This window comes from Mustela nigripes, chromosome 4 (assembly GCF_022355385.1).
Source record: "Mustela nigripes isolate SB6536 chromosome 4, MUSNIG.SB6536, whole genome shotgun sequence".
NCBI classification, from domain to species: Eukaryota; Metazoa; Chordata; class Mammalia; order Carnivora; family Mustelidae; genus Mustela; species Mustela nigripes.
Window position 1 is genome coordinate 83,030,188 of NC_081560.1, and position 27,303 is coordinate 83,057,490.

The 27,303-nt window shown below is 37.6% G+C and overlaps 1 protein-coding gene and 1 long non-coding RNA gene across 11 annotated transcripts in view; one reads left to right on the forward strand and one right to left on the reverse strand.

Annotated features, from left to right (window-relative positions):
• The window catches only part of LOC132015997 (uncharacterized), a 138,197-nt gene extending 117,718 nt beyond the window's left edge, over positions 1–20,479 (reverse strand). For 2 of the 7 annotated variants that reach the window (XR_009403855.1, XR_009403852.1), the window contains exons 1-3: positions 19,500–20,479; positions 19,064–19,108; positions 15,922–16,111 (exon numbers count right to left, since the gene is read on the reverse strand). This is a non-coding gene — a long non-coding RNA (uncharacterized LOC132015997). Of the gene's footprint in view, positions 1–2,922; positions 3,303–5,310; positions 5,931–9,738; positions 11,255–15,921; positions 16,112–19,063; positions 19,109–19,499 lie in introns of those variants that run through there. The other 5 variants (XR_009403851.1, XR_009403854.1, XR_009403857.1 and 2 more) reach the window with 5 other exon arrangements.
• A 291-nt stretch (positions 20,480–20,770) lies between these two features.
• MAGI2 (membrane associated guanylate kinase, WW and PDZ domain containing 2) overlaps positions 20,771–27,303 on the forward strand; it is a 1,345,167-nt gene continuing 1,338,634 nt past the window's right edge. For all 4 annotated transcript variants that reach the window (XM_059396960.1, XM_059396961.1, XM_059396962.1 and 1 more), the window contains exon 1: positions 20,771–21,406. In XM_059396960.1, the coding sequence (XP_059252943.1) occupies positions 21,106–21,406 (301 nt within the window). In that variant the 5' untranslated portion in view covers positions 20,771–21,105. The remainder of the gene's footprint in view (positions 21,407–27,303) is intronic.

A 27,303-nucleotide genomic window follows, 5' to 3' on the forward strand; every position in this document is an offset into this window, starting at 1 on the left:
ATACCCATCCCCAGTCCCTCTTTATTCATATTGCTTTACCAGGAACAGAATTTTTGAGGAGTTTGAAGGCTATAGGTACTTAGAGGGTAGTAAAGTCTAAGCAGTGTTGTCCTGAAGTATCTCTGAAAGTAAAGCAGATTTTAGTAAATGGACAGCTCAAATTTGTGGTTGGCAAATCCCTGCATCACTGTACTAGTGATGGGTAGTGCATGTGTACTACAACCTTGCTTAGCCGCTGAGGTACTGCTCACACTAGAGGAGAAAAGTATATGATGGCCTCCAGCAGTTTCTCAATCTAAGCAGTGTCCCCAGAAACAGTTTTCATTTTTTTCAAGATGTTTTGACTTAGTAACTTATAATCTGTCATGTAAATGGAAAGTTGAGAAAGGTAGTTTCCAGAGTAGTTTAAGTGGTAAAGTTCAAGCCATTTTTATTCTTAGCACAAATAGTATCTACATCAGTAATGATTTTGACCAAGGAAATGTAATCTTGAGGCTTAATTTACTAATCAGTGAAATGATTTTATTACTTCCCTCCCAACTTAAAGATTTCTAAATAATCGATTTTTGATATCACGAGTTATAAGAAATATATATTTTGTCTTCATCCATTGTTTCCTGACTCACAGCTCCCCAAATCCATGAACCTTCCTGAGCAAGTAGACCTATAGGAACATCTTTCTTATAATATTTGGTCTCTTGTCCTCATCTTCTGAAATGGATTCAGAGCCATAAAAATGAAATGGATATACTGTTGTTCATAACAGGTTCCTTTCCATGACTGGGCTTATGAGGTAACTTCTGGAAAACAACTGATGATAGGAGCTTATTTTCTGGGGAACAAAGATGAATACACGATTGAAACCTTTATTCCTAACCCTGATCCCCATCTGACTTCTGATGAGGGGCAGGAGAGGACTGGAGGTTGAAAAAAAAATGTCAGTGGGCAATAATTTAATCAGTAATGCCTATGTAAAAAAGTCTCCATAAAATCCCACAAGATCAGTATTCAGAGCTTCTGGGTAGATGAACATGTAGAGATGCAGGGGGAGTGGTGCATCATAGAAGGCATGGAAGCTCGAGGTCCTTTCCCCAAAGCTTGCCCTATGCATCTTTTTCATCTTGAAAATATAACCATGAGTTATATTCTTTCATAATAAATGGTAATCTAGTAAGTAAACTATTTGCCTGAGTTCTGTGATCCTAGCAAATCATTTGAATCTGAGGAAGGGGTCACTGGAACCTTATCTACAGCTGATTGGCATCTGAAGGAGGGCTGGGCAGTCATGTGAAACTGAACTTTTAAACTGTGTAAACTGATGCTGTCTCTGGGTAAACAGTGTCAGAACTGAGTTGAGTTGTAGCATACCTAGGTGGGTATCCAATAATTGCCTGTTGGTGTGGACAACCCCTCCACCCTATCCTATAGGACCTGAATGCAGAATCCTTTATAACTGTTCTCAATACTCAGTGTGGCTAAGTGACAAAGAAGTCTGAGCCAGATAAAAAGACATGACTTTCCAAAAAAAAAAAAAAAAAAAAAAGACATGGTTTGGCTCTATTAAAAAATGTCTCTTAGATAGGATATCTTACCATCAGTCAAAGTAAATGGGAGCAAGTTCACAGCAATAATACCTATATTAAAAGGAAAAATCTTGAACAACCTAACTTTACACCTCAAGAAACTAGAAAAAGAACTAAGGCCAGAGTTAGTAGAAAGAAGGAAATAACAAAATCAGAGCAGAAATAAATAAAATAAAGACTAAACAGACAATACACCAGTGAAACTAAAAGGTGTTTCTTTAAAAAAAAATAGAAAAACTTTAGCTATTATAAGCCAACAATTTGAACAGCCTATAAGATATGGATCAGTTCCTAGAAATATGCAGCCTACCTAGATTGACTAATGAATAAAACATCTGAACATCACAATTATTTTTAGGAGACTGAGTAAGTTGTCAAAAACTCTCAACATAGTAAAGTCCATTCCAGATGGCTTCACTGGTGAATCCATGGAAGACTTTTTTTTCCCCCCTTACTGAAGACTTAAACAATAATTAATACCAATCTTTCTTAAACTCTTCCAAAAAAAATCAAAGAGGAGGGAACATTTCCAAACTCATTTCATGAAGCTAGCATTACCCTGATACTGAAACCTGACAAGGACGCACACACAAAAAAATTACAGGCTAATATCACTGATGAATATAGACATAAAAATCCTCAATGAATTACTAGCAAACTGAATCCAACAATACATTAAAAGGATCAAATGCCATACTGAGTGGGATTTATTCCAGGGATGTGAAGATGGTTCAACATCTACAAATCAATCAGTGTGATGCACCACATCAATGAAATTATTAAAATCACATGGTTTTCTCAGTATAGAAAAAGCGTTTGACAAAATTCAGCATCCATTTATGATAAAAACCCTCAAGAAAGTAGGTATTCAAATAAAGTAAATGGGTCAACAAACACACGACCCCAGAAGCCTCCAATGATAAGCTGATAGAAGATAGATAAATCATTAAATCATTTTTAATGGGTTATATTAGGATTTATTCCTTAAGGGATATTAAATGGAGAAGTTTAAAGAATGGGTTAGGGGCATCTGGGTGGCTCAGTAAGTTAAATGTCTGACTCTTGTTTTCAGCTCAGATCATGTGGGGCTCCATGCTCAGTGTAGAATCTGCTTGAGATTCTCTCTCTCCTCTGTTGTCTGCCCCTTCCCCCACTCAAAATATAAATAGAATATTAAAAAAAAATAGAGATATGAGTTTGGGCATTGAGAGCCCCTGTAAAATCATGGTTCCTTCAGGCTTCTTGAGTATATGTACACACACACACACACACACACCTGGGCACACACACAATAATACACTTAGAAAATAACAGGATTTACTGTAACAATGAATAACAATGTTCAAATGTATTTAATAGTTTGATAAAAAACTGTGAGAGATCAATTTCAAAAACACAATGGGGTAAAAAGCTATAATTTTTCTGAGATTTAATTGTAGTTAGGTATCTGTTAGTCCCTCAGATTGATCCTTTAAAATGGATTCCTTTTGCCAATTAATGGGCATTATATGAACTCTGATGTACTGATATTCAAGAAACTGAAGCCCATCCCTGGCATAAACTTATAATAGCATTTTATTTTCCTCACATAACAAGAAGTCTAAAGGAAGGGAGTCTAGGCCCCTTCTATCACTTTGTTCCATTATCCTCACAGAGAAGCTTTAATCTTCCTGCTTGTCTAATCATAGAGGCAAGATGGCTTCTGCCTCTTCAGTTGTGCTGTAGAGAAAGGGACAAAAAGAGTTTTTGTATTAGAAAAACAAAAATAATACCAGAAGTCTCTTAGCAGAAACGTATTTGTGTCTCATTGCCTACACTTTTATTACATTGCTAGCCTTGGCTGCAACAGAGTCTGAGGTGAGTATTTTATCTGGGAACACTGCCAACCTGAACAAAAAGGGGTCCTGTCAGTAAGGGAGAAGTGGAAAATAGCTCTTAGGTAGAAAATTAGGACTGTCAAAGGATTCACTGAATTCAGAATGCTATATAATCACAACCAGTATTGTTAAACAGTCTCAATTTTCAAGGTAATACTAAATATTAATAACTATTAATTTTTGCTGCATTTTGGGGTTTTATTTTTTATGAATAGCCATGGTTAATAATGAAATAATAATAAATACATGTTTTATAAACTTTATTATCCACATCATAGTAGTAAGAATGAAGTCATATAGGACATTAATAGCCTTTTATACTAGAATCTCCCTTTTTCAATACACCTCATTAAATGGTGGTTTTAGGGTCCAATAGAAACCTCCTTTGAACAACATCTAAATTCTGAATCATAGGACCTAAATCCAAATTCTAAAGATTTTCTAAGTTAACTACCCGTATCATTTTCTTTTTTTTTTTAACAAATAATTTTTTTTTAAAGATTTTATTTGTTTATTTGACAGACAGAGATCACAAGTAGACAGAGAGGCAGGTAGAGAGATAGAGAGGGAAGCAGGCTCCCCGCTGAGCAGAGAGCCCGATGTGGGACTCGATCCCAGGACCCTGGGATCATGACCTGAGCCGAAGGCAGCAGCTTAACCCACTGAGCCATCCAGGCACCCCCTGTATCATTTTCGAATAAGGTTTCTGTAAATGTCCACATACTGATAGTGGAACACTAAGTCTTAAATAATTCTTTAAGTTAAATGTGGAACATTTATTCAAGAAACTCTTGTGTTTTATGTATCTTTTCTAGCCTTAATATCTAAAATTCAGTATTTGTTAGGTTAGCTTTTAAGATATTAAAATTGTTACCTCTTAAAAATTTTTTGACACTTATAAAATTACTTCTGACTGTATTCTATCTCTGACTAAAATGTGAATCTTAGTTTCTCCAGATTTCTCAAAATCAGTGTTTAATACTGGTAATCAGGCAGGGCAGATTTTCCAATAACATTTAAGTTGCAAGGGGAGAAGAGAAAATAAAGATAGGATATCTGTTCTCATGTTCTGTCTGAATGGTTCTCAGAAGTGAACATAGTACATTTTTCTGAATGCAAATCAAATACTAATTTATATTTAATGTAATATGATACTACAGATTTACATCTAATTTCAAATCCTCTATGAATTTAATTAGAATTAATTCTATCTCATCTTACACATCTTATTGAATACATTTTTTCAAATCTAATTCTGATCCTTTTATTTGAGATGATTTGTACTTTATAAACATTCACAAGGAAAAAACGATGGGGTGTCACAGATCATATGTACATGGTATTCAGATAAAATATGATTTTCTTCAATTATAAAGAAAAACATAGAATATTGCATATAAAAACTTGACCCTTCTTTGCATATAACTAAAAAATTTAGAAAGAATACAAATGCAATTAAGAGAATAATCAAGTAAGAACTTTTAAAAAACAAGAAAATCTGCAAAAGGCAATGTGCTCTATCTGACACATGCACATATAAAGATAAATGAGTATTTTTTGATATATGGTACATGGATATATAAATCTATGATGATATTCTGAAGGAACAGAATTGCCAAATGAAATCATTACATAACTTTTCCTCTCAAAATGTCCATTAAAGTGTGCTCCATAGGGTAATTCTTCTCCTTCTCCTGGATAAAATCTTGGTTGCTGTCCCATAGCTGTCATAAATAATAAAAATCTCCCTGGTACTTTAGTTAAACTATTTCAATTCTGAAAGTGATAGGTACAGCCAGAGTATAGTAAAAACTACAAGCTTCATTTAAAATTAAAGCTTCTGCACTCACCTAATCAGCCATGCAACAGAAGGGAGGCCTGCAGCACACGGTACGGCTTAGAGAGATTCCTCTGTTTTCCCAACTTGTCTTTCTTTCTCTCTTCAGTTACTAACTTGCATTGTTTCTGATCACACCAGGGTTTGAGATGGTGGATAGAGAGGCGAGGGCACAAAAAAGCTACTGGCTCCTGGTACTTTTGTGAGCTGCCATCATTGCTGTCTGTCTTGACAAGTGTCAAAAGTGACTCTTGGTTTTTTCCTCACAGAGTATTTCAGTTCCTTGCATGATTCCTCAGAACATTTACTTCTCTCTCCATTCATTGGTAGGCATCGCTCACCAACGATTCACTGTGATTTGGTTCTCAGCAGGTCCATCTCTTCATAGATTCTCTTCTGGGATCCTATTACTTACTAAGCAGTTCTTTTGGATAATGCACATTTAAGATGATTCCAGGCACTCTGATGTTTTGCAGCATTATTTACAACAGCCAAAATATGGAAGCAACCCAATTGTCCATTCATACATGAATGGATAAAGAAAATGTGGTGATGTGGTATATATATACAATGGAACATCACTCAGCCATAAATATAAGTGAGATCTTGCAATGTGCAACAAGGTAGATGGACCTAGAGGATATAATGCTAAGTGAAATATATCAATAGAGGAAGACAAATACCATATGATTTCACTTATATGTGGAATTAAAGAAAGAAATGAACAAAGAAAAAAGGAACACCCCCCCACACACACCCAAGGGCTGGGGGAAAAAAAAAAGCCAGACTCCTAAATATAGGGAAAAAGTGGTAGTTACCAGAGGTGGGTTGGGGGATGGGTGAAATAGATAAAGGGGATTGAGTACATTTATTGTGATGAGCACTATGTACAGAATTGTTGAATTACAAACAAATAAAAAAATCAAACTCTTAAATGACAAGAACAAACTGGTGCTTGCTAGAGGGGAGGTTCATGTGGGGGATAGATGAAATAGGTTAGACAGATTAAGAGTACATTTAAGATGATAAGCACTGAGTAATGTACAGAATTGCTGAATCATTATATAGTATACCTGAAATGAATATAACACTTTATGTTAATTATACTTCAACAAAAACACTTAATGACTACAACTGTCTTGAAAAAGAAAGAAAAAAAAGACTCTAGGCCAACTTTTACCCCCATATGTGTGGCCCCCATGTTCACAATTTATCTATGGCCAATTTTCAGCTATAAATTACTTTTCAAAATAAAGTTCTCTATTCTATTGTCACAACTGGTACTTTCCATATGTATACAGATGTGTTTTAATTAATAAAATTGAAATTAAGTTCAAAACATCACTGAGTCATAACTGTTTTGCAATAATGAATATAGACTAGAAAAAAAACTATTAGTGAACATTAATTATTGTGTATTAAAAACATGGAGATCTTTATTAAAAACTAAGATAGGTCAACGTACTTCCTTTACAGATCAAGAAGCAAAGAATCAGTTTAACAAAAGTTGTTTTCAGCCAGGGACAGTTCAAAGCTTTACATCATGCACTCAAGAGAGTACAGGGTCTAGAGTCAAACATATGTGGCTTTAAGTACTAGATCCATAATGTATTAGTTGCAAGAAGTTGACCAAGTTCAATAAAATACATAATCTCAGTTTCTTCTTCCATAAAATGGTGATAACAGCTCTAGCAAATAAATTGTTTTGATAATTAAATAGAATGCAAAATATATGGTATATATCACATAATAATTTCTTATCCATTGTTAATTAATTTTGCCTTCTAACACTGGTCAAAAAAATTTTTTTTTAAATTACAGTGGTAGTTTCTTTAGGTCTTCATTTTTTTTTTTTTTTAAATAGGCTACCTGCTACCTGTGGAGCACAACGTGGGGCCTGAACTTACTGACCCTGAGATTAAGACCTGAGCTGAGATCAGGAGTCAGACACTTAACTGAATGAGCCACCTATGTGCCCCTCAGGTATTCCTTTTTAAAAAATGATTCTGAACGTAAAAAGAGCACATATTACATGAATATATACATATATATGCTTTATTTTCAGGTCACTAAATTATTACAATGCAATATTTAGCAAGTGTGTATATGATGTGGTATTAAAGTGGGAATCTTTGTTTTACTTAGTACATAAAACAAATTTAAAGCTGTCAAACTATTTTTCACACTTTATTTTTCTAGATAAAGCAAAGGAACTAGTAAAAATAAGCATAGTCTTCTATTGAATTAATTTTGGGGATTAGTAAAGCGAGTAGAGAAGCTCTGGTTTTCAACCTAGTAGGGGAGACACAGATCATTGGATAAAAGTTCTCCAAGGCATGCTGGCAAGAGAACTCTTGTTAGAACTAGAATAGTAGTTCTAGGGCTTTATGATGCAAATCCTCAGTGTTTAGATATTCATAACTTATCCTCTTAATCTCTCCACAAGTTACTTGTGTTGGTTGTCAAATAATAGTCAAGTTATTGCTAAGGGAAATGGTTAGTATCTATAGCCACTGTATTTATCCTAATAGAAAACAACAGTATTTTCCCCAGGTAGGTAGTGTCACTATGTCAGTGTCATTGTAATACTTCCTTGTTTGTTTATACTTTTCTCAAATATGCATCCATTTCAAGATTTTGGGTGTAAGGTATGCTAAATATGCTTTCTCCATGTGGTTAACAATGTTGTGAAGGATTAGTAAAAGATTTTGCTCCTGATCTTATTTTCTACTCTAATGCAGATCCAGAACACTAGAAGAGTCTACTGTATAACATCTAGATCACAATTCTAGATAATGCCTCCCTCTGATATCCAAGATTCTAATATACATTAGGTTTAAATATTAATGAAACCTATTTCATTGAGCTTTGTATGAGAACAAGATTATTACTTTCCAGGCCCACTTTATATAGATAACAAATACTGTCCCTTCAAAACTGCTACTGTTTTGGGACACCTGGGTGGCTCAGATGGTTAAATGTCTGCCTTTGGCTCAGGTCATGATCCTGGGGTCCTGGGACTGAGAGCCACATCAGGCTCCCGGTTCAGTAGGGAGTTTGTTACTCCCTCTCCCTCTGCCCTTCCTACCCCTGACTTGTGCTCTCTCACTTTCAGATAAGTAAAATCTTAAAAACCAAACCAAAAACAAAACCCCAAAATGCTAGTGTTTTGTTCATAGTAAGTCAGTGATTTGAGTTATCTCTTCTTATGGAACATAAAGGGACTTGTGATGTTAACTGGAAATATAAGTATGACATTATTTTTCATATATATAAGTGTAGTTAATATATTACACATAAACACACTTGAAATATCTCTATATACATTTCCTAACTCTGTCCACTGAAAGGGCTTAGAAATAATGGCCCAGCAGTAACAATAAATAAGCCAATATGTATCTTGGTTTCTAAATACGATCTTCCACTAAAAGGAACATGGTTCCTTTTGGGGGTGGGGGAGGCAAATTCCAGAGCTCAGGAAGAGAGAGAGCAAGATGAAATTGGAATATTTTGTTATATAAAGAAGCAAAAAAGTGTTCAAATAATCAAAAGCACATGCCAAAAGGATAAGCAAACCATCTTGAAGGATTTCCTACAGGGCAAAGCAAATAATTTGAGTATCAAAATCAAGAGTATTAGTAGTAGATTCTACCCTATTAGATGCAATAAGAATTTAGAAGTACATATTGATATAAACTTTCAAGACGAATAAATAAGGGGACTGATATTAAAGGCTTATGCATTTATTCATTAGCTTAGTTCATTCAGTAAATTTGTATCCTTCCCTTGTACCCTCAAGGACTTAAAGGAGAACTTACAGGGTGGAATCCTCCTCCTGAATAGGATAAAGCCTACCACATAAGCCAATCACTTAGACACCTGTTTAAGACACTTAGCAAGTGTTAGTATACTGGAAGCCTCCTGGGGTGGGGAAAGCTCCAAGGACGTTATCTCCAGTTCTGCGTGGTTACTTTAATGCTGTATCTCTGCCATCTCTTAAAGTTTGGCGCTGCCAAAATGTCCATATCCTCTTTCTATCTCTCTTGCCGTATCTCCCATAATTTCTCCTCCCAGGTTCTCAGCTATTCTATTTCTGCCAGGCACTTAGGAACTGGAAAAGCCCTTAGGTTCCAAGTTAAGAAAGAACATTGAGTTCTGGTGAATAAAATGTAATGAAGATCTCAAATATAACTCTACCATTCTAAATTAAAAAGAAACAAACAAGCCACATAAAACATGCTATTAAATCATGATTTTCATTAAATATTACCCAGTTCTCAATGCCAACATATTTAAAAGGCTGAAAATCTATTATAAATAAGCTAAACAAAAAAACTGAATTGAAAACTACATATCAGAAATTAATCTTTTCAGAATATTTCTATAAGTGCAGTTTATATTAAACATAAATGATTATACTTAATTTAAATTTTTTGTTGTTTTGAAATAAAATAATGATAAACATCCTAGTGGCTATAGAAAAATAGCTACAATGAAGAGTTAGTTTATGGCTGTTAGCTAGAATAATTATGTATGGAAACTGTTTGGGAGACAAATGTCACGTTAGTTAAGTTATATCAAGAAGACAATACCCCATTGACTTATTTACTAAGTGTTTACTAAATACTACCAGGATTATGTACTATATAACAGTATTACTATGGTGGACCATCATATCAGGCAATGAATTATAAAAATTTCTCGGTCTTAAAGAAACTCACTAGTGATAAAAGCAGACCTGTAAATCAATAAATGCAAAGCCAGGTCTCAATTGTACAATCAAGTTACCTGAGTAACTGTATGGATGGTGGGCAGGAGAGAACTGGTGTGGGAAACAGAGGCAGAAGAAAAATTATTAAATTTCTTTACCCACTGACAAGCCCTTAAAACAGGCAGAGTGACATTCCTCTAGGGACTCAACTGCCTTCACCCTAGCACTTTGCTTAGGGCAAAGGGCAATCATAGCGGACTCACCCCTACCTCCAACCAGGATCCTGTAAGTCTACTTTAACAATTCTTCAGAAACTTCCTTTATCTCTAAACCCTCCAAGATAGTGTTAACAATCATTCTCAAGCATATGGCCCACCCTAAATGGTCTCACAACAAAGGTTTTATTCCCAGTAATGAATAACCTTTTGCCCAACAATAGCTAGCCCCTCAAGGTCCTGGAAACCTTGCTTCCAAAATTCCTTAGACACTTATGCCATCCCTGACCCCCTACCCACTTGCAAGCATATAATGGACCACTCTTTAAAACCCCCAGGGCAGCAGCTCTTTCCTGTCCCTGTGCTTTAATAAACCACCATTTTGTACCAAAGATGGCTCAAGAATTCTTTCTTGGTTGTGGGCTCCGGACCTCACCCACCAAACCTAAGACTTCATCAGAATGAGAAAGCTTCCTAAAAGAGGGAATGCTTGAGTCACAATTTAAGATATAAGAACAAATGAATGAGAGGCTATTAAACAGAAGAAACAGCTTATAAGAAGTCACAGAGGCACCGACTAGCATGGAGCATGGTTGAGAAAGGATCAGGGGAGAATTAAACTTCAAGCAAGATCCAATTTGTGGAAGACTTTACAAAGACTAACCTAAGGGATAGTAAAATCAAATGCATAAAATAATATAAATGAAAATTACCCAGTCTCTGAAATGTCATGTTCCTTACTACTTTAGGTCCTAGATACTTCTTTTTTTCTGTCTGAAAATTCCTTCCCACAGATTTTATCACAACTGGATGCTTTACCTCATCCAAGTCCTGGCCTAAAAGTATCTTCTAGGAGGGCTACCTCCATGGCTCAGTAGGTTAAGTTGGTTAAGCGTCTGATCCTTGATTTTAGCCTGGTCAAGATTTCCAGGTCATGGGATTGCTCTGCACTCAAAGAGAAGTCTGCTTGAGATTCTTTCCTTCTGCCCCTTCTTATACTTCTCTCTTCCTCTCAAATTAATTAAATAAGCCTTTAAGAAACCAAAAAATAAATAAGAATTATTTCCTAGTAAACACCTTTCTATGCCATCCAACTAAATTATCTCCACCCTATCACACCACCTATTACCCTGCCATTTCCTTTGTTTTAAAGTCAACATATTTAAAATCAACATAGAGAGATTAGAAACACAGAATAAATACCAACTGCACAACTTCCTACAACATACCTACCTGCCCTTGATTTCTAATGTCTTTATTTGTAACTAGACTCAGAAAATCATGGAAATTGCTAAGCAACATAAAATGCAGTACTGACTCTAGGGATATGTTGGCTGGCAATCATCCTTTTATCCTGTAACACAGAAACACATTTTGTCCACTAGTAGCCCAATGAATGACTAAAGTAGAAGAAACCCCTTTAGAGATACTTGAATTTTATTATTCAAAAGGATACATCTCTAATGCAAAATCATTAAATAATATGACAAAACATAGTAAGCATTTTGGAGACCAGAAAAGGTGTTTCTAGCCCTTAGAATCATAGGCAAATCTTCCTAGCCTTGAGGAGAGACTTAACATTTGTCTCCAGAAAATAGGGCTAGGAAGTAAATCTCCATTTGTATTGGGAAAACGTAAGCTTTTTTTATTTAGCTTCCTGCTAAAGTAGGAGCTTCAGGGAATGTTTACATATAAACTGACATCCTTTAAAATATTTCAGGGACTTTAAGAGGAAAATGAAATGTTCATTCTTCCTGTCGTCTGCAGACATCTGAATGCGTCCCTGAACTTTTACAGTCACCCAATCAAATTACCAAGTGCCTAGGACCATTTACTTCTTCAACTCTGATTTAGGAAAAAAACCAAAACTCTTGCTACTAAATGAAAGATTACTTCCATATTTCTAGTTCTCCTATCAAGATATCTAGTTGTCCTATCTAGATCTCCTATCAAGTTCTCCTATCTATTGTTGACAATAGAAATAAAAATATTAAAATGGCCTAAAGTAGAATGCATAATTATATTGTAATAAAAATATGCTCTCAAAATTTTTAAATTTTATTGAACTGGTAGTCATTATACTCTAAAAGCCTTTAGTATATGCAAATCCTTTCATTAAGACTCAAAACTAGATGGAATTCATTTAAATCCAGACCATACATTACTACTAATAGACCAATATCACAAATATTAACTGTAGGTAAAATATTTGTAATTGTCTTTAAAAAATACAGTCTGAAATTCATTAAACATTTGTATAAAATTTTTAAATGTATGCTTTTTTATATTTACTTTTTCATAGTATAGTTTTATGTATACAAATTATATTTTGAATTAAAGAGATGTTGATTAAATTTGCATTATACATTTACAATATTAAAATTGTGACAGTGGTCTTAAAATATCTGACAGCTTTAGGGTCAGTGAATTACTCAAAAAAAAGCCTAGATGCTTTGAAAGGATCAGAAGCCATTCCACAAAATCAACATGAGGCAACAGTGGGAACTGATCAAATAAGTGAGCATATGGGCCATTGAGACCATTTATGAGAGGTAAGTAACAGGCCTGTTTTGTGCAGTTCTGGTAAAGTTAGATGTGGAGAATGTAGAGCATTTGCAAACTGAAATCACTTGAAGATATTATATTGATGATGGAGACGAGGGCTTTGAGTATTCATTGCTGATATCAGAAAAGAAGTGATGGCACTAATGCTTAATGATTTAGCTAACATGGATCCACAACAAATAACTCATGCTTTATAAACAAAAATGTGCATTTTCCTTCTTTATGAAGCTATGCTAGCTTCATGTTATCACTGCTTTCTCTTGATGTCCTAATTTTTGTGGTCCATTGTTTGTGGAGTACATCCTTCTCTTGCAAAGCACAGGATAACTTTGCTTTTTAACCATCTTCTACAGACTCCCCTACTGTCTGTTTTTTTTCAGAGATTACAGACAATGGCTTGCCAAACCTCCAAACTCTTTTATTGCCCTAAAATTTAATTGAGGTAAATTGGAAGATTAAGACGGTCTAAGAGAATTAAGTGATTTCCAATTATTCTATGACCCATCTTAAACTACAATTTTCCCTTAAAGAAATTTAAATTCCCTCTTTTACTTTTAAAAATATTCTCAATTGCCAAAATGGGAGACAACTATCTCAAAACAATAACAGCTTCTTAAACTTCTTGCTGTCCTTGATCTTTTGAAATACACTTAAATTTTGGGTTTACTTTTCTAGCATCAGTTGATTCTTTGCTTAATAGATATATTTTCATAGTAAGTAATAGATATTCATTGTAGTGAGGGTTTTTTTTTTTTTTTTTTCCTAGTACTGTATTCTCCTTTACTCACTGAACCTCTGTCAGGGATACAAACATAAGCTATGCTCTCAAAGAAGTTATGGCTTAGAAGTGAAGCTGAGATAAATCTAATGTTAAAATAGAAGGCAGAAAGAAATGTCATGAAAAGGATCAGGTTGCATTTCATAGGAATTCAGTAGATAAGATTACTTTCAGCTGATTAAATATAAATAAAAAAACTACAGAAGAGATTTATTTAGGCTGCACTTTCAAAGAATTCCATATTCAAGCAAAAGATTGGGCTTCAGTGAATCTATAAGTTACATGAAATGATATATAATATTTGGAAGATATATGTATATATGCATCTGTGGTAGGGCAAAAGGACAGGATAAGATCACTAGTATTCATTATACTCTGAAAAACATACATGACATTCAAAATGGTTAAACGCAAACTATGCCACACAGAGCAGTGTTTGGAGAGGCTTCAAAATTGTTAGAATTAGCGTGATTAGCATTACATTCTCATTGCCTCCAATTGTTCATCAGCATTTTTTCTTCTCAGCAGTCTGGCTGAGGAAACATATTAAGTTTTCTTTGAATTTTCTGAAATATGTTTTTCCAAAGACTAGAAAACACATCTGACGATTCCTAACTATTTCAAAATAGAATATGTTGACTTTATTTCCATCATTTTCCTTAGACCTAGAGAGTGTTCACTACTGACTAATAGATATATTTTCATAGTAAGTAATAGATATTCATTGTAGTGAGGGTTTTTTTTTTTTCCTAGTACTGTATTCTCCTTTAATAGATAGTTCATAATAATAATGAGTTCATAATAATACTATGCCTTTGTGCTTATTCTTTGCAATGGAAACTGTTATTATTTTAAATTAACAGCAAAAATGATAAAAAATAGAAAAGATTAGAACTTGGACAGTAGATGTCATATTAAAAATACATGTAGGATATTTTAAGTTTATTTTAAAAAATTTATGATGGGAATTGATGGGAAACTGAAGACATATTTACAGAGATCTATAGAGAAAAAAAAGAATAAATTGAGATGTCCATTTGGTAAAGAGCAGGAATAATAATATGGAAAAAATGCACTTAGAAAAATAAGAGTGTTTTATAGAGTTTTCTATAAGGATGAATACGTGAAAAAAATGGCAAGATGGTTTTAAAAGATTTAGAATCACAAAGTAGAGAGTGATAGCAATTGAACTACTCACTCAAATAAGAAAAAGGGGGGGCACACACTGCTACTTGATGGCATGAAACTGAAGAACCTGAATTTCTGAGGTGTTTAAAAAAATCTGGTATGAAGGGCCTAAAAGTATAATAGGTATGAAAATAACTTTTTGAGTTTAGTAGAATGCAAACTGATGATAAAAGACTGACAGGTACAGAGTAAGTAAAAAGTAAAACAGTAAAAAAGAAAGATAAATTCAGATATTGATATTTAAGTATACCTGCATAGCACTGCATAAAAAGTATACATTCCAGATCCAAATACAGTATTAGCCTATTGTGTTCTGTGCATATGTTGAATAGGTAGCAAAAGTATGAAGAGTTCTTACTAATGTAGCCATTATCCTTTACAAAAAATATTGCAATGACTTTAAAGTCACAGAGCAACAACAAAAAATATTTTCATGCTTCCTTTTATTGAGCTGGTCATATTGCTCCACACATTGTGAACATTGTAGTTTAAGTAAAGAAATTATTTAAATATTTTTGCAGTTCTCTTCCCTGCCTTGGTATATCCTGTATGGTCCAGGAACTTCACACAAAAAGGTGCGAAAGGACCAAAGGCACATCATTCAGAACTTTCTGCTGACTAAAATGATCTAATACCCTTGTAGACTTAACTAGTCACATTTTGCCTGTCCCCAGATCTTTTATGCAGGGCTGAGTGACTAATTGACAGTACCATTTAAGAGGAAGTTCAAGCTGTGGAGACTTTGGACCATATATTCCATCCCAATACTATAACCAATACTAAAACATAGTAAGATGGTTCTACCAAATGCAGAAGCATAATCATGAACATTAACTTTAGACTAAAATGAAACAGTTCTGGCCCTCCCATGTAAATTCAATTAATATAAATCTAAAAGTTACAGTCATCAAAATATTTGAGGCTTTCAGTTAAAGAGAATTAGCACTACAATGTGATTTGGTAAGATACCAAATGAAATATGCAATTCTGTGCAAGTGTATGGAGCCATCTCAGCCCCTAAACTTACCCCTCACTAACTTCAAGAAGCTTGATTCTCAACATTCAATTCTCTCCTTGCAATAGTCTTTTTTTTTCATTGATCTTTCCTATCTTCTCTGCCTACTAACACATTTTGTAAAATGGAGTTCAGTGCTTTTCTTTTCTCACCTTTAGCACAGTGCAGGGGTAAGGCTGAAGAGTGAAGAGGCAAGGTTTCAGTGTCCCCACATCCAACTTTGAGGCCCAAATTCTCTCCCCAGGACTTGGCGCTTGTATATCCAATCACTGTACTTAAGCTTAGATACCCATGGAGTCAGCAGAAACCAGCAGATAAACATAGAAAATCCTCCTGGAACATCTTTTAGGCAAAGTTTGGGAGAAAAATCACATTTTATATCCATATAAATATGAACTGACTATATGAATTTTTAGATAAGAACTGGAGACTTGAAATAAGATTACTCTTAAAAAATAAGATTATTCTTGGCTGGGGGTGGGTGAGTATATCATTGTTGGAGATATTTTGATAGAAAAGTCTGAGAAGCTCAGTATTATGCTAAATAAATCTACCTTATAAATATGGATTAGCATTTTTGTGTGTGAATAATGAAGCAGAAGTGAAAGGAGGTTTAATAATAGGGATGGCCACAGACACACAATATGGAGTGGGTCAAGTTTATCCTCCACTGTCACTATCATGACCAGTATCACCTCTCAGACCCTGTCCCAAGCTCTTGAAGAATCTGACTTCTTTTTTTAACCTCAGCCTCACTGCTAAGCATATTTTGTCTTTTCTTCATCAGTATGTGCTCTTCTGCATTCCATTTCCTTAAGAAATCACTATGAGTGTAAAGAGATAATCATTTGGGGCTCCTGGGTGGCTCAGTGGGTTAAAGCCTCTGCCTTCAGCTCAGGTCATGATCTCTGGGACCTGGGATCAAGCCCTGCTTCCGGCTCTCTGCTCAGAGGGGAGCCTGCTTCTTCCCTCACACTCTGCCTGTCTCTCTGCCAACTTGTGATCTCTGTCAAATAAATAAATAAAATATTAAAGAAAAAAAAAAGATAATCGTTTAGTACTAAAGATAACAATTCATAATAAGGTGGTAGTCAATAAATGAATTCTGTACACTTACTTTGGACATATCTGTCATTAGGTAAAATTCTGCTGAGCATTTACAGTGTGCCAGAGAATGTGAAAAGTGTTAAGAATGCTTTTCTTCCTTCAGTTTTTAAGATTCCTAAACTATTTTTTTCAGTAGCATGCAAAATCTAGTGCCATATTCTGCACAGAGTGCTCATCAATGAAATAATTCTTTCTTGACACAGGCATCAAACCCAGAAAGGGTAAAGGAGACAAGAAGAAATGAAGCAAATGTGAAGGATACCAGAATAGAAAGTAATCAAATTAGTCTGAATCTAGCATTTTAAAATGATTGTAATTTCAATCATATTTTTCGCAGCACTGGAAACTTGAACAACTTGGGACTCACAATTATATGCTTTCATCTGTGAAAAGTTAGCAAAGTCATCTAACCAACCAATAATATATTTATTTGATGACAACAGATCTGACAGAAAATGCTGTTTTTTTCAATCCCAGGAAACAACTTAACAAGTCCTCAGAATACATATAAATTTTTTTCATGTGTTTAAAATGCATTCAAATTTTACATGATGCTAACACAACCTTGTCATATACATTATCACCTTCTTTTTACAGATGAGGGAACAAGTTCTGAGAGGTTAAGTGATTTAGTTCAAGTTGTATAGTTAGAGGCAGGATCCCAATTTCTAAGACTGCAGATGGTTCTATATGATTGCTTTACACCTACAGCAATAAAGATCCAGGCAGGAGCCAGAAATAACAGAATAACTGACACAGAGTGTCCCTAGAATTATTAACTATAAAAGGGGAGTGACTACTAAGAGAGGAGATCACTAACAAATACAGGAGTAGTGGTTTAGGGAGCAGCCAACACCTCTGAAGCTGTAGGAAAATACCCAGTAACTTAGGGAAATAAACTGGAAGAACCATTCTCCCCATCCCTGTCCTCTATACTCCTAAGCCAGGGAGACAGAACCTTTTGGAGATAACGTGGTTGTGGTCCAAGAGATGACAAATGATATTCATTGAGGTGTCACAGACTGGGCTGGTAACCCAGCTGGGGTGCCAGTGAAACTTCCTAGGAATCCACCCACTGGGTAAGACTTATTGGAAAGTCACACACTAGGGAACCAGCCAAAGATACCATAGGTAGTCCAACACTTGTATCTTGCACATCACTGGCCAGAAAGCCACTCACTGACCACACCATATGAGTAAGAAGAAAACACCGGTACCAAGAAGTTTTACGCAGTGTCCCTTCAGCAGCTTCTACTGACAAGTCCTAACACTGGACCAATTGAGAACAAAGCAATGTTTGCAGGTTCCAGCTCTAAATATCACAATTCAGGGCAATGAAGATGAATTAAGGAGCTGAGAAGCACTCAATTGTGGGCACAGAACTCAATGACCCTTCTGAGTTCTTGAGGGGAAAATGCTTTTACCGCAAACTCCTACTCCAATTTTTCCCCCTAATTATCCCTACAATAAAATGCAGCTCTAACCTCTGGGGACACTGTACAGATTGCAGGTATGACACGTGGTTAAGTGCATGAAGAGAGTACAATGCAGTTAATGAGACCAGGTCTGAAGCCAAAACACTGGGTTTGAATATCAGTTTCAGCACTGATTAAATTTGCAGCCTTGCAAAAGTTAATCTTTGTATGCCTCAGTCTCCTTATCTGTAAGAGGGGATAATAATACCTACTTTATTAAGATGCTGGGAGAAACAAATGTAAAGCCTGTAGTACATCTGGCACATGGTTAGAATTTGGTAAATATTAGCATTTACCCATACATGTTAATAATTGGGTGAAAAATATATATTCAGTTCTTATTTTTAATTTCCATGTAGGTCTGTATCTCATAATGCTAAAGCCCAACTTGTTTGGGTGAGACTGGGTTATGTTCCAAACAGTCTTGCCCCTTCCGGGGCACTGCCTTGAGCTCTGGTTTCATATCCTGGCACTGTCCCTGGCTCACTCAATAATCCTCATTAGCGTGAACCAACTCACTGGGGAATCCATCTTCTCAAGGGAAAAAAAGAGACGTTTAAATAATTCATGTTTAAGATTTCTTCCAGTTCTGACTAAATTTGATCCCCCTCGTCCCCCAAATAGTGAGTTATACTTGAGAGGAAAGAGGAAGGAAATTACTATTTTGAGCACCTACCCACCTGCGCCAAGCAAGTACTTTGATGTGCCTTACCTGATTCATCCTCATCACAGTCCCATCAAATTAGGACTTTTAACCCTATAGAACAAATAAGGACACTGAGGGTCAGAAAGGTCAAGCAATTAACTCAGAAGCACACTCTTGATAAGCAACAGAGCCTGAATTTAAATCTGGTCTTTCTGTTTGGGTGGGCTACACGTTTCTGTTCTTGCCTCCCACACTCTCTTCATCTCAGACATCGAAAGTCTTAACTGCTCAGTGCTTTTCAAGCTTTGCTTTAAAGAGAAGAGTGGGTGTGCGACTTTTTTTTTTTTTTTTCTTTCTTTCTCAAACGTATCATTTGGGAAAAAAGCAAATGAAATTCATTTACCACTTACAGGAATATGAAGTCACTCCTAACATCTTACACAAAATTAGCGTTTGAGTGAAAATCAGCAGCCCTCCTGCATCTTGGCGCCCCTGTCCTCACCTCTACTCCGGGCTGCAAACTTCGTGAAGGGAAAGGAGCCTGGTGGTGCTGGGCCTGCGAGCTGAGTTCCACCCCGGGTTCTGCCGCGGTGTTCAAGCTCGCTCCGAGAGCCGCCTTTTCTTTCTCTGGAGCACGAAGTGGTCACGCCAGGACATGTCAAGGTTTCTTCCTAAGGTACAAGCCCGAGTCTGACGCTTTCCCGGGCGAGGACGTGCCCCAGCCGTCTCCGCCGCAGTTCCCGGGGAAAAGAGCCCATTTCCCACAGGAGGCCCCACGCTACGGCCCCTTCCGCTCCGCGTCTCTTAACCTGGAAAAGTGAAGCCCCTTCCCCTGCGTCGCTGGAATCCCCTTTCACCAGACTACTCCGGCCCGCCTCCAAGTTCCCATCCCCGCCCGACGCGCGGGCTGGGCCCGCACCCCGCAAAGTGATGCTCTGCCTCCTCGCTGTCTGGGTAACCAGCCTGCACTTCCCTAACTTTCCGCTCCTCCGAGGGGGGGAATTCTAAGAACTCTGCGACGAGTTTGACTGAAAACGTGAGGAGACAAAGCCTCCCTCAACAGAGAACTCCTCCGCCTCCACCCGGCGCCTCGCGCCCAGGCCTCCCCCGCAGGTCCACGGGGTCCCACCAGCTCGGCTTTCCCGCTGCAGGGTCCCGCGCCTGGGCACTCGCAGCGCTCCCGCCGAAGCCCCCAGGACGGGGGCGCGCCGCCAAGTCCAGGTCTCGCTCTTTCTGCTCCCGCCGAGCCCTAGTCCTGAGGAAGTCCGGGCGTCCTCACAGCGCAGGAGGCTAGCGCGCCGCGCGGCCGCTCAGAGGCTGAAAAAAGGTCCGCACAGGGCTCGAAGCCCTTCCTGCCGGCCTCCCCACGCCGGGCCTCGGCTCCCCTCCTTTCCCCGCTCCCGCCTCTTCTCGTAGGCTGCCAGGCGGACCCAGCCTGCCTCTCTCTCTGCCTTCACTACCGGGTCAAGCTGCGGAGGGAGGGAGCGGAGACAGTGGCGAACCGGCTCCCCACCCGGCGCGCGCGCGCGGCCCTCCTCCCCCTCCGGCTTGCTCCCTCCTCCTCTGCCTCCTCCCCTCCTGCCAGTACAGTACAACTAGTACACACACACTCACACACACACACACGGACCCTGCCGCTGCCACTGCAGCTACCATGGATATCAGCTAACAACACACACCCAGGCGCGCGCGCGCTCCCACTCGCACCACGCAGGAGTGGCCCCCGGCATCCCTACCCTCCTTCCCCACCCCCACCCCACTCGCTCACCAGCTCGGCTACCGCTCGCTCAGGCTGCCGCCGCCGCCGCCGCCGCCGCCACCACCACAGCTCTCCTCTGCTGCGGGGCCACAGCCTTGAGTGTCATTCAAGGGACAGCACAACCTCACCCAAGCTCTCCTACCTCTGCCCAGCCGTCCCTCTCATCCTCCCCCTTCATCATCCACACTCCATCCAAAGAAGAGGGAAAGCACCGAACAGAAGGGGGAGGGAGGCAAAGTCTGCTCTTCTCACCTCTTGGCCCCCTTGCTCCTCCATCCTCATTCTCTCACCACCAACTCCCCTACCCGAAAGGAACCCCTCAGGAGCTGAGGCGACTCACCCCACTGCCATGTCCAAAAGCTTGAAAAAGAAAAGCCACTGGACTAGCAAAGTCCATGAGAGTGTCATTGGCAGGAACCCGGAGGGCCAGCTGGGCTTTGAACTGAAGGGGGGCGCCGAGAACGGACAGTTCCCCTACCTGGGGGAGGTGAAGCCCGGCAAGGTGGCCTATGAGAGCGGCAGCAAGTTGGTGTCGGAGGAGCTGCTGCTGGAAGTGAACGAGACCCCCGTGGCGGGGCTCACCATCAGGGACGTGCTGGCCGTGATCAAACACTGCAAGGACCCCCTCCGACTCAAGTGTGTCAAACAAGGTGAGCGCGGCGGCTTGCTGGGTGCCCTGCCAGGCGGCTGGACCGCTCGAAGCGTAGAGCCGCGGAAGGGTGGGCTCGCGTGTGGAAGGGGGTGTGTGGCGCGACGGTGGGTGAGGTCGAGAGAGTACCGGCAGGGCAAGTGAGCTTTGCAGGGGATCCGAACGGGGGTGCTAAATGGAAGGGAGGGGGCAGCTTGCGGTGTGGCGTGCAACTTTGTCTGCGCAGTTACACCTTCCAGTTTGGAAGGTGTCTGGCCTTGTGTGACCTCAGAGGTGCGGGCGAGCTCCCGGGGCAAATTGAATGTGCGTCAGTGGCTTAGCCCGCAGTGGATGAAGAGCTTTTAGGGAAGGAAGGAAAGAAGGCAGGGAGGAAGGAAGGAGAGAGGGAGGGAGAAAAGGGGAGGAAGGAACAACTTGAGGGTGCAGCGGCATCACCAGCAGGGCGGGGAGGAACATAGGGTGGCGGGGCGAGCGGAGAACTACGCCCCCCTTTTTGGGAGCTGGACCGGAGACGCCTTGGTCCGCAGCCAGCCTCTAAGGATCCCACCCGGAGCCACTAGTTGACGAAGAAGGGAAGGGACAAATTGCTTTGGGCGCTTTGACGGGTCTTCCTTAACTTTTTCCCTGCCTCGCTCCTCTGTCCCCCCTCCCCCGCCCTCGGTCGTGTCATGTGGGCACCGCGCGTCACGTGCGCACTGACTAACCCGGGCGCTCACCCCGAGTTGGCCGGCGCTAGAAGGCTCGAGAAGGCGCGGCGCTAGGAGCGGATTCTCGGGTTGGGGGTCGGGAGGAGAGGAGTGGTTGCCCGAATGTTCTCTCCTCAGGGGTTGCCCTTGTTGAGTGGAGGTTCTCTGTGGTTGGACTCTCTTTTGCCTTCCGATTTGAGGGGTGTGTTTCTGAGGAGGAGCTGGATGGAAAAGCCAGTTGGTTACTGGCTCAGGCTCCCTCAGCTCCAACCTGGCTTAGTTGAGCCTCACTTGAAGGCTGTCATGGGGACTTAGGGACACGGGAATCTTGCAGAACTCTAATTAACTGTGTTTTTGCTGAAGGGAAAATAGGTCCTGAAGGAGGGCAGAGGGAGATAAAAGTTTCTGGGAAAGAGGACAACTTTAACCAGAATAAAGTAGCGTATCTTTTTTTCCTCATGTGATTTGTGTATGTTCTGAAGTTCAAAGGCACCTTCCATGTGTGCCTTTGTTTGTGTATATGTGCAAGTTCATACCCTACTAAAGGCTTCTTGATGGCTTTACACGTTTGTCCTGCCTCGAAAATGAAAGTGAGCAGGCCACTGTCTGAATTTTGAACGACCACTTAATCTTACTGCATGACCAACTATCAAGAAACACTCTTAGGGAGATGTTCTTCTCTATGAAACCAGCTTAAAAAGTAAACAAGTGAAAAGTCTCGGGCAAAATTTCATAAATGTAAATTGCCATACAAGAAGACATTTTCACTCGGGATTCTTGAGTATTAATAGCTGATGACTTGAGATAAGCTAAGGTAAACATTGATTTGCAGTCAACCTCGCTCAATGCTGTATGGAACTGAAGATTTATAAGTTAGGTAGGAAGGCAAGTAGAGTATCTGGCATTTTTCAAGGAACCATACCCGAGGCTCAAATATAGGGATTCATGTTAACTTATTTAATGTCATGATATTATCTTACAGCAGTAATTACAAATGTAAGGTTCTGCTTTTGAGTCCAGGAAATCTACCACACAATTAATGACCATGCTTTTATTGGCAGAAGCTAGGTATTTGTAGTGGTAAGTGGCAGCAAGAGTTAATGTGTTGTTAAATTGGACTAATGATAGTATCCTAATGAAGGAGATGATTGTCTTAGTGTAATTTGCAGTGATGACCACAATTTAATGTTGCATTCTTTCTGAGCACTACATTTTGAGATGGACCCTGGCAAACTGTAACTCTGGGAGCAAGCATGTGTTCATAAAAGAAAGAAAGGAAGATTAGTCGGTATTATAGATGTATTTCTTAAAATCCAATAGTAAGACTTATCTTGGAAAAGTGAGGTATGAAAGCTATCATTAAATACAGAAAAGCTGTCAGGTAATAAAAGGAATTTTGACTATCCTGTGATGATTTTCATAGGGCAAAACTGAGATAAATTTATAGAAATTTTTAAAGGATGAAACATCTTTGTCTACATTAAGAAGATGAACTTTCTAAAACAGAAGAAGATGAGCTTTTCTAACATAACTTTACAAAATCTGTGGGCTATATTGTGAATTCATGAGCTCTCCATCATGTGGGGTTTTTATTATAAAGAGGCAGACCTGACGAGATGTCATGATTCCTATTTAAGATGGAGCCTGGACTAGATGTCATTTAAATCTTGCAATGATTTGATCCAAGGTAGTCTCTGATCACCCAACTTCTGTATAATATTGTCTGAAAGATTACTGATTTTAGAACTCACGAAATATGCAAATATAAAGTGGTATATTTAGGGGGAAAAATCTCTTTTCTTTCTCTTTTAATTCTCAGTTCTGGGCTTCACTTGGTCATTGATGACTGATGCTTGTAATGATGTTCGCAGAGCCCCTTCAGGAACCTGATTCATATCCTGAGTCATTATTGATCAAAAAAGAAAAAAATGCTCCCTTGACTTTCATGGAAAGTATAATCTTCTTGTATATTCTTCTAAATATGATGATTCATATATACTCCTTCCTTGTTGTAATCATCCTTTCCCTTGTCAAACAACAGATAGGTCTATTTTATTTATCATTGTAAACAAAGTGAAATTTCCAGAATGTTAGATAATGGTGCCTGTGTGTCTTGGGTTTTACTACAGATTTCATTTGCTGGAAAAATACTTAGAAGCTCTTGGCTCAGTATTTTTATTTCTAGTGAGTCAATAAGCTAGCATAGCTGAAAAACTTTAACATGGTTTGTTCAGAAGTTGTATTTTTAAAGTATGAATGAGATAATTGATTTCTGAATATTCATTTAAACATGGGGAATTATACAGAAGCTACATACATAATCAGGTAAACTAAGGCAGATTTTCCAAAGAAAAGGAGACATTTAAATAACAAGAATATTGATTATAAAGTGCACCAGATAAAATTGCACTCTTTACTCCATTTTTATTTACTTGTTTGACTAATTTTACATTACAGTTGTAATTATTTTATTTTATTTTTACTTTTATTTTTTCTTTCAGCACTGTATTTTTTTTAAAAAATTAAAAAATTTTATTAAGTTTTGTATTTTAATTCCAGTAGAGTTAACATACAGTGCTATACTAGTTTCAGTATACAACACGGTGTATTAACAATTCTATTAATTTCATGATTTTAAATTATCATAATTTTAAAAGAAGTGAACTAATAGGATTTTAAGACATACTAGAAAAAGTTGATGTATCATGATTTTCCTACATTATTGTCCTTAAAACAATTTTTAAAAGCCATTTAATTAAATTCAAGGGATTCCATTTTTAATTTAAGCTACTTTTAATCCGCACATTGATGAGTCATATATGAATAATACCACTTATTGTCACATCCAATTATTTCTTATAAACTCTGGCTTTTTAGTATATTATGCTTTCCTCACCAAGCATTTTATTCTAAATTAGCAGTTCTGTTCCAGGATCTCATTAATGCAGCAGACCTAGCTGAAGGAAGTGTCTTCTAGTGATTTTTGAGATCTGTGCTGAAGTGGTAAAGGTTTTTCTTTCTTTCTTTCTTTTTGTATTTTAAAGTTTGGCACTAAAGTTCACAGCAGCCAGTTACATAGACCATTGTGTCCTACATTCCTTGCACTATGACTGCTACTGCATCTAATCCCACATGGAGACCTACATAGCCTGGACTTATTTTCCCATTTAGGATCTTACAATGGAAAATAAAAGGCAAAAAGTTTTCTAATTCTTCCCATGTGGAAGAAGGGCCAAATAAAGCCTTTGAAATTCAGTTCTAGAGATGTACATTGCTCTCCCTCCTATTGCTTCTTTCAAAGCTGCTTTCAAAGGAAAGTAGATCCACATTTATTAAGAGTCATGCTTTCTTCTTGACTGACTTCAGGCTAGTATCATACAGTTAAACCTTTATGCTGCTTTTTATTTGGAAAGGTAAAAGCAAATTATGTCAAATTTTCTCCAATAAAGGTTGACTTGCATCCATAAAAATTTAAGGTATGTGAATTTTATTGACCAATAAACAATCAAATTGTTAGAACAATTTGACCAGTTAATTATTTTAGAATAAAGTATCTTTAATGTTTTGGAACCAGGTTAATGAGGCAATTATCTTTGAGCATAATTTATGGATGATGTGACTATAGTTTTTAATATATATGTACATAATTTAAATGGTATGACCTTGAATGTTAAATATGACCGTTTGCTTTTTTATATGTGTGTTTCGAATGAGAGTATAAACTCAGGATGAAATCACAGCTGAAGTATTTAAGTGCCACCATTTCAGCTCTTAACATTTATACTGTGTGATCTTTTGGCATATTTATTATGCTCACTTTCCTTTTTAGTTTCTTGAAACTCACACATTCACTCTCATAATTAGCAAAAAGTTTTCACATTTGACAATCCGACTGCTTATCGGTTAAACAGTTGCTTTCAAATGCATAGCGGACCCAGGTTGAATTTTCCTCAAGAAGTAGGCTAGAGTAGTAGTTATTTAACCACTACTTGGGTTTGAATCTTGGGAATGTCACTTAGTATGGTATGTTATATATGCAAGTTATCTAGCCGACATAATAAGAGTAACTTGAGAATATTAAATTTATGTCTTTAAGTAAGATAGTGTCTGGCAGATAATAAACATTATGTATATTATCTCAAACAGATTAGTCATTTTGAGCTAGTGACATATGAGATGTTTTTAACTTTCAACATATTTTACTCTTTATTGAAGACTAACTGAAATATATAAATGACTGACTAATTAATAGTATGAGTAATTTTCAAGTGGTATTCTTGAGGTTTTTCTGTAGGGCGAAATAAATCCTTTTCTTTGTAAAGCATAAATGCCATTAAGTGGAAGGGAACATATTTTTACTTTTTAAAAATAACTCCAACTGATGCTGCCTTTATGAGTAAAGATCACTGTTTTATATTTATTTTCATATTTTAACCATTGTTTGTTTTCATTCAGTAGTTTATTTCTTTTCTACCCATATCTTTTCTTTTAAGCGATTGGTGAATATTTTGAATTATTTACTCTAGAGTTGTTAAACATTGAAATCCTATTAGAATTCACTAACAAGTTTAGGAATTTATACTTTTTACATGTGACTGTTTTATACACAAGTATCATGTTTTAAGGATGAACTTTTACTTCTCAGCTAGAAATCAAGTAGCTTATAAAACAAAAACAGATTTAATTCATAAGTGTTCACAGTCCACCATATATAATCAAAATGCATAAAACTTCAGCAAAGATCTTACTTTGCAGTTGTGAGAATGTCAGTAGTTTAATATAAATAATTCTCTGTATTAGCACTTTCAAGATGAAGCAACCAACAATATATCTACCATCAGTTCCCCAATGATTTTGGAATTTTAGTTGAATTAATGCTATCTTTGAATTCAATAGAAACCTCTAACTTGAAGCTCCAGTGTCTAATATTGAATTTAAAAAATATATTTCTTAGCTACAATCTGGCTATTTACTTGACAAAAGGATGGATCAGGGTCTTATAAATTTTTTAGTATTGTGACTTTTAAAAAATGATTTATTACATTTCATTCCCAACTCTCTCTCTTCTGTCTCCAGTAAGGACCAAAGTGACATTTCCTTTAATAAAAGTAAATTTTAATTAATATTATATAGATAATAGTTGGTTCATAATTACTGAATTCATTTAGTAAAAGACATGTATCTGCTAAAAATGTTGTAAAATGCTCACATT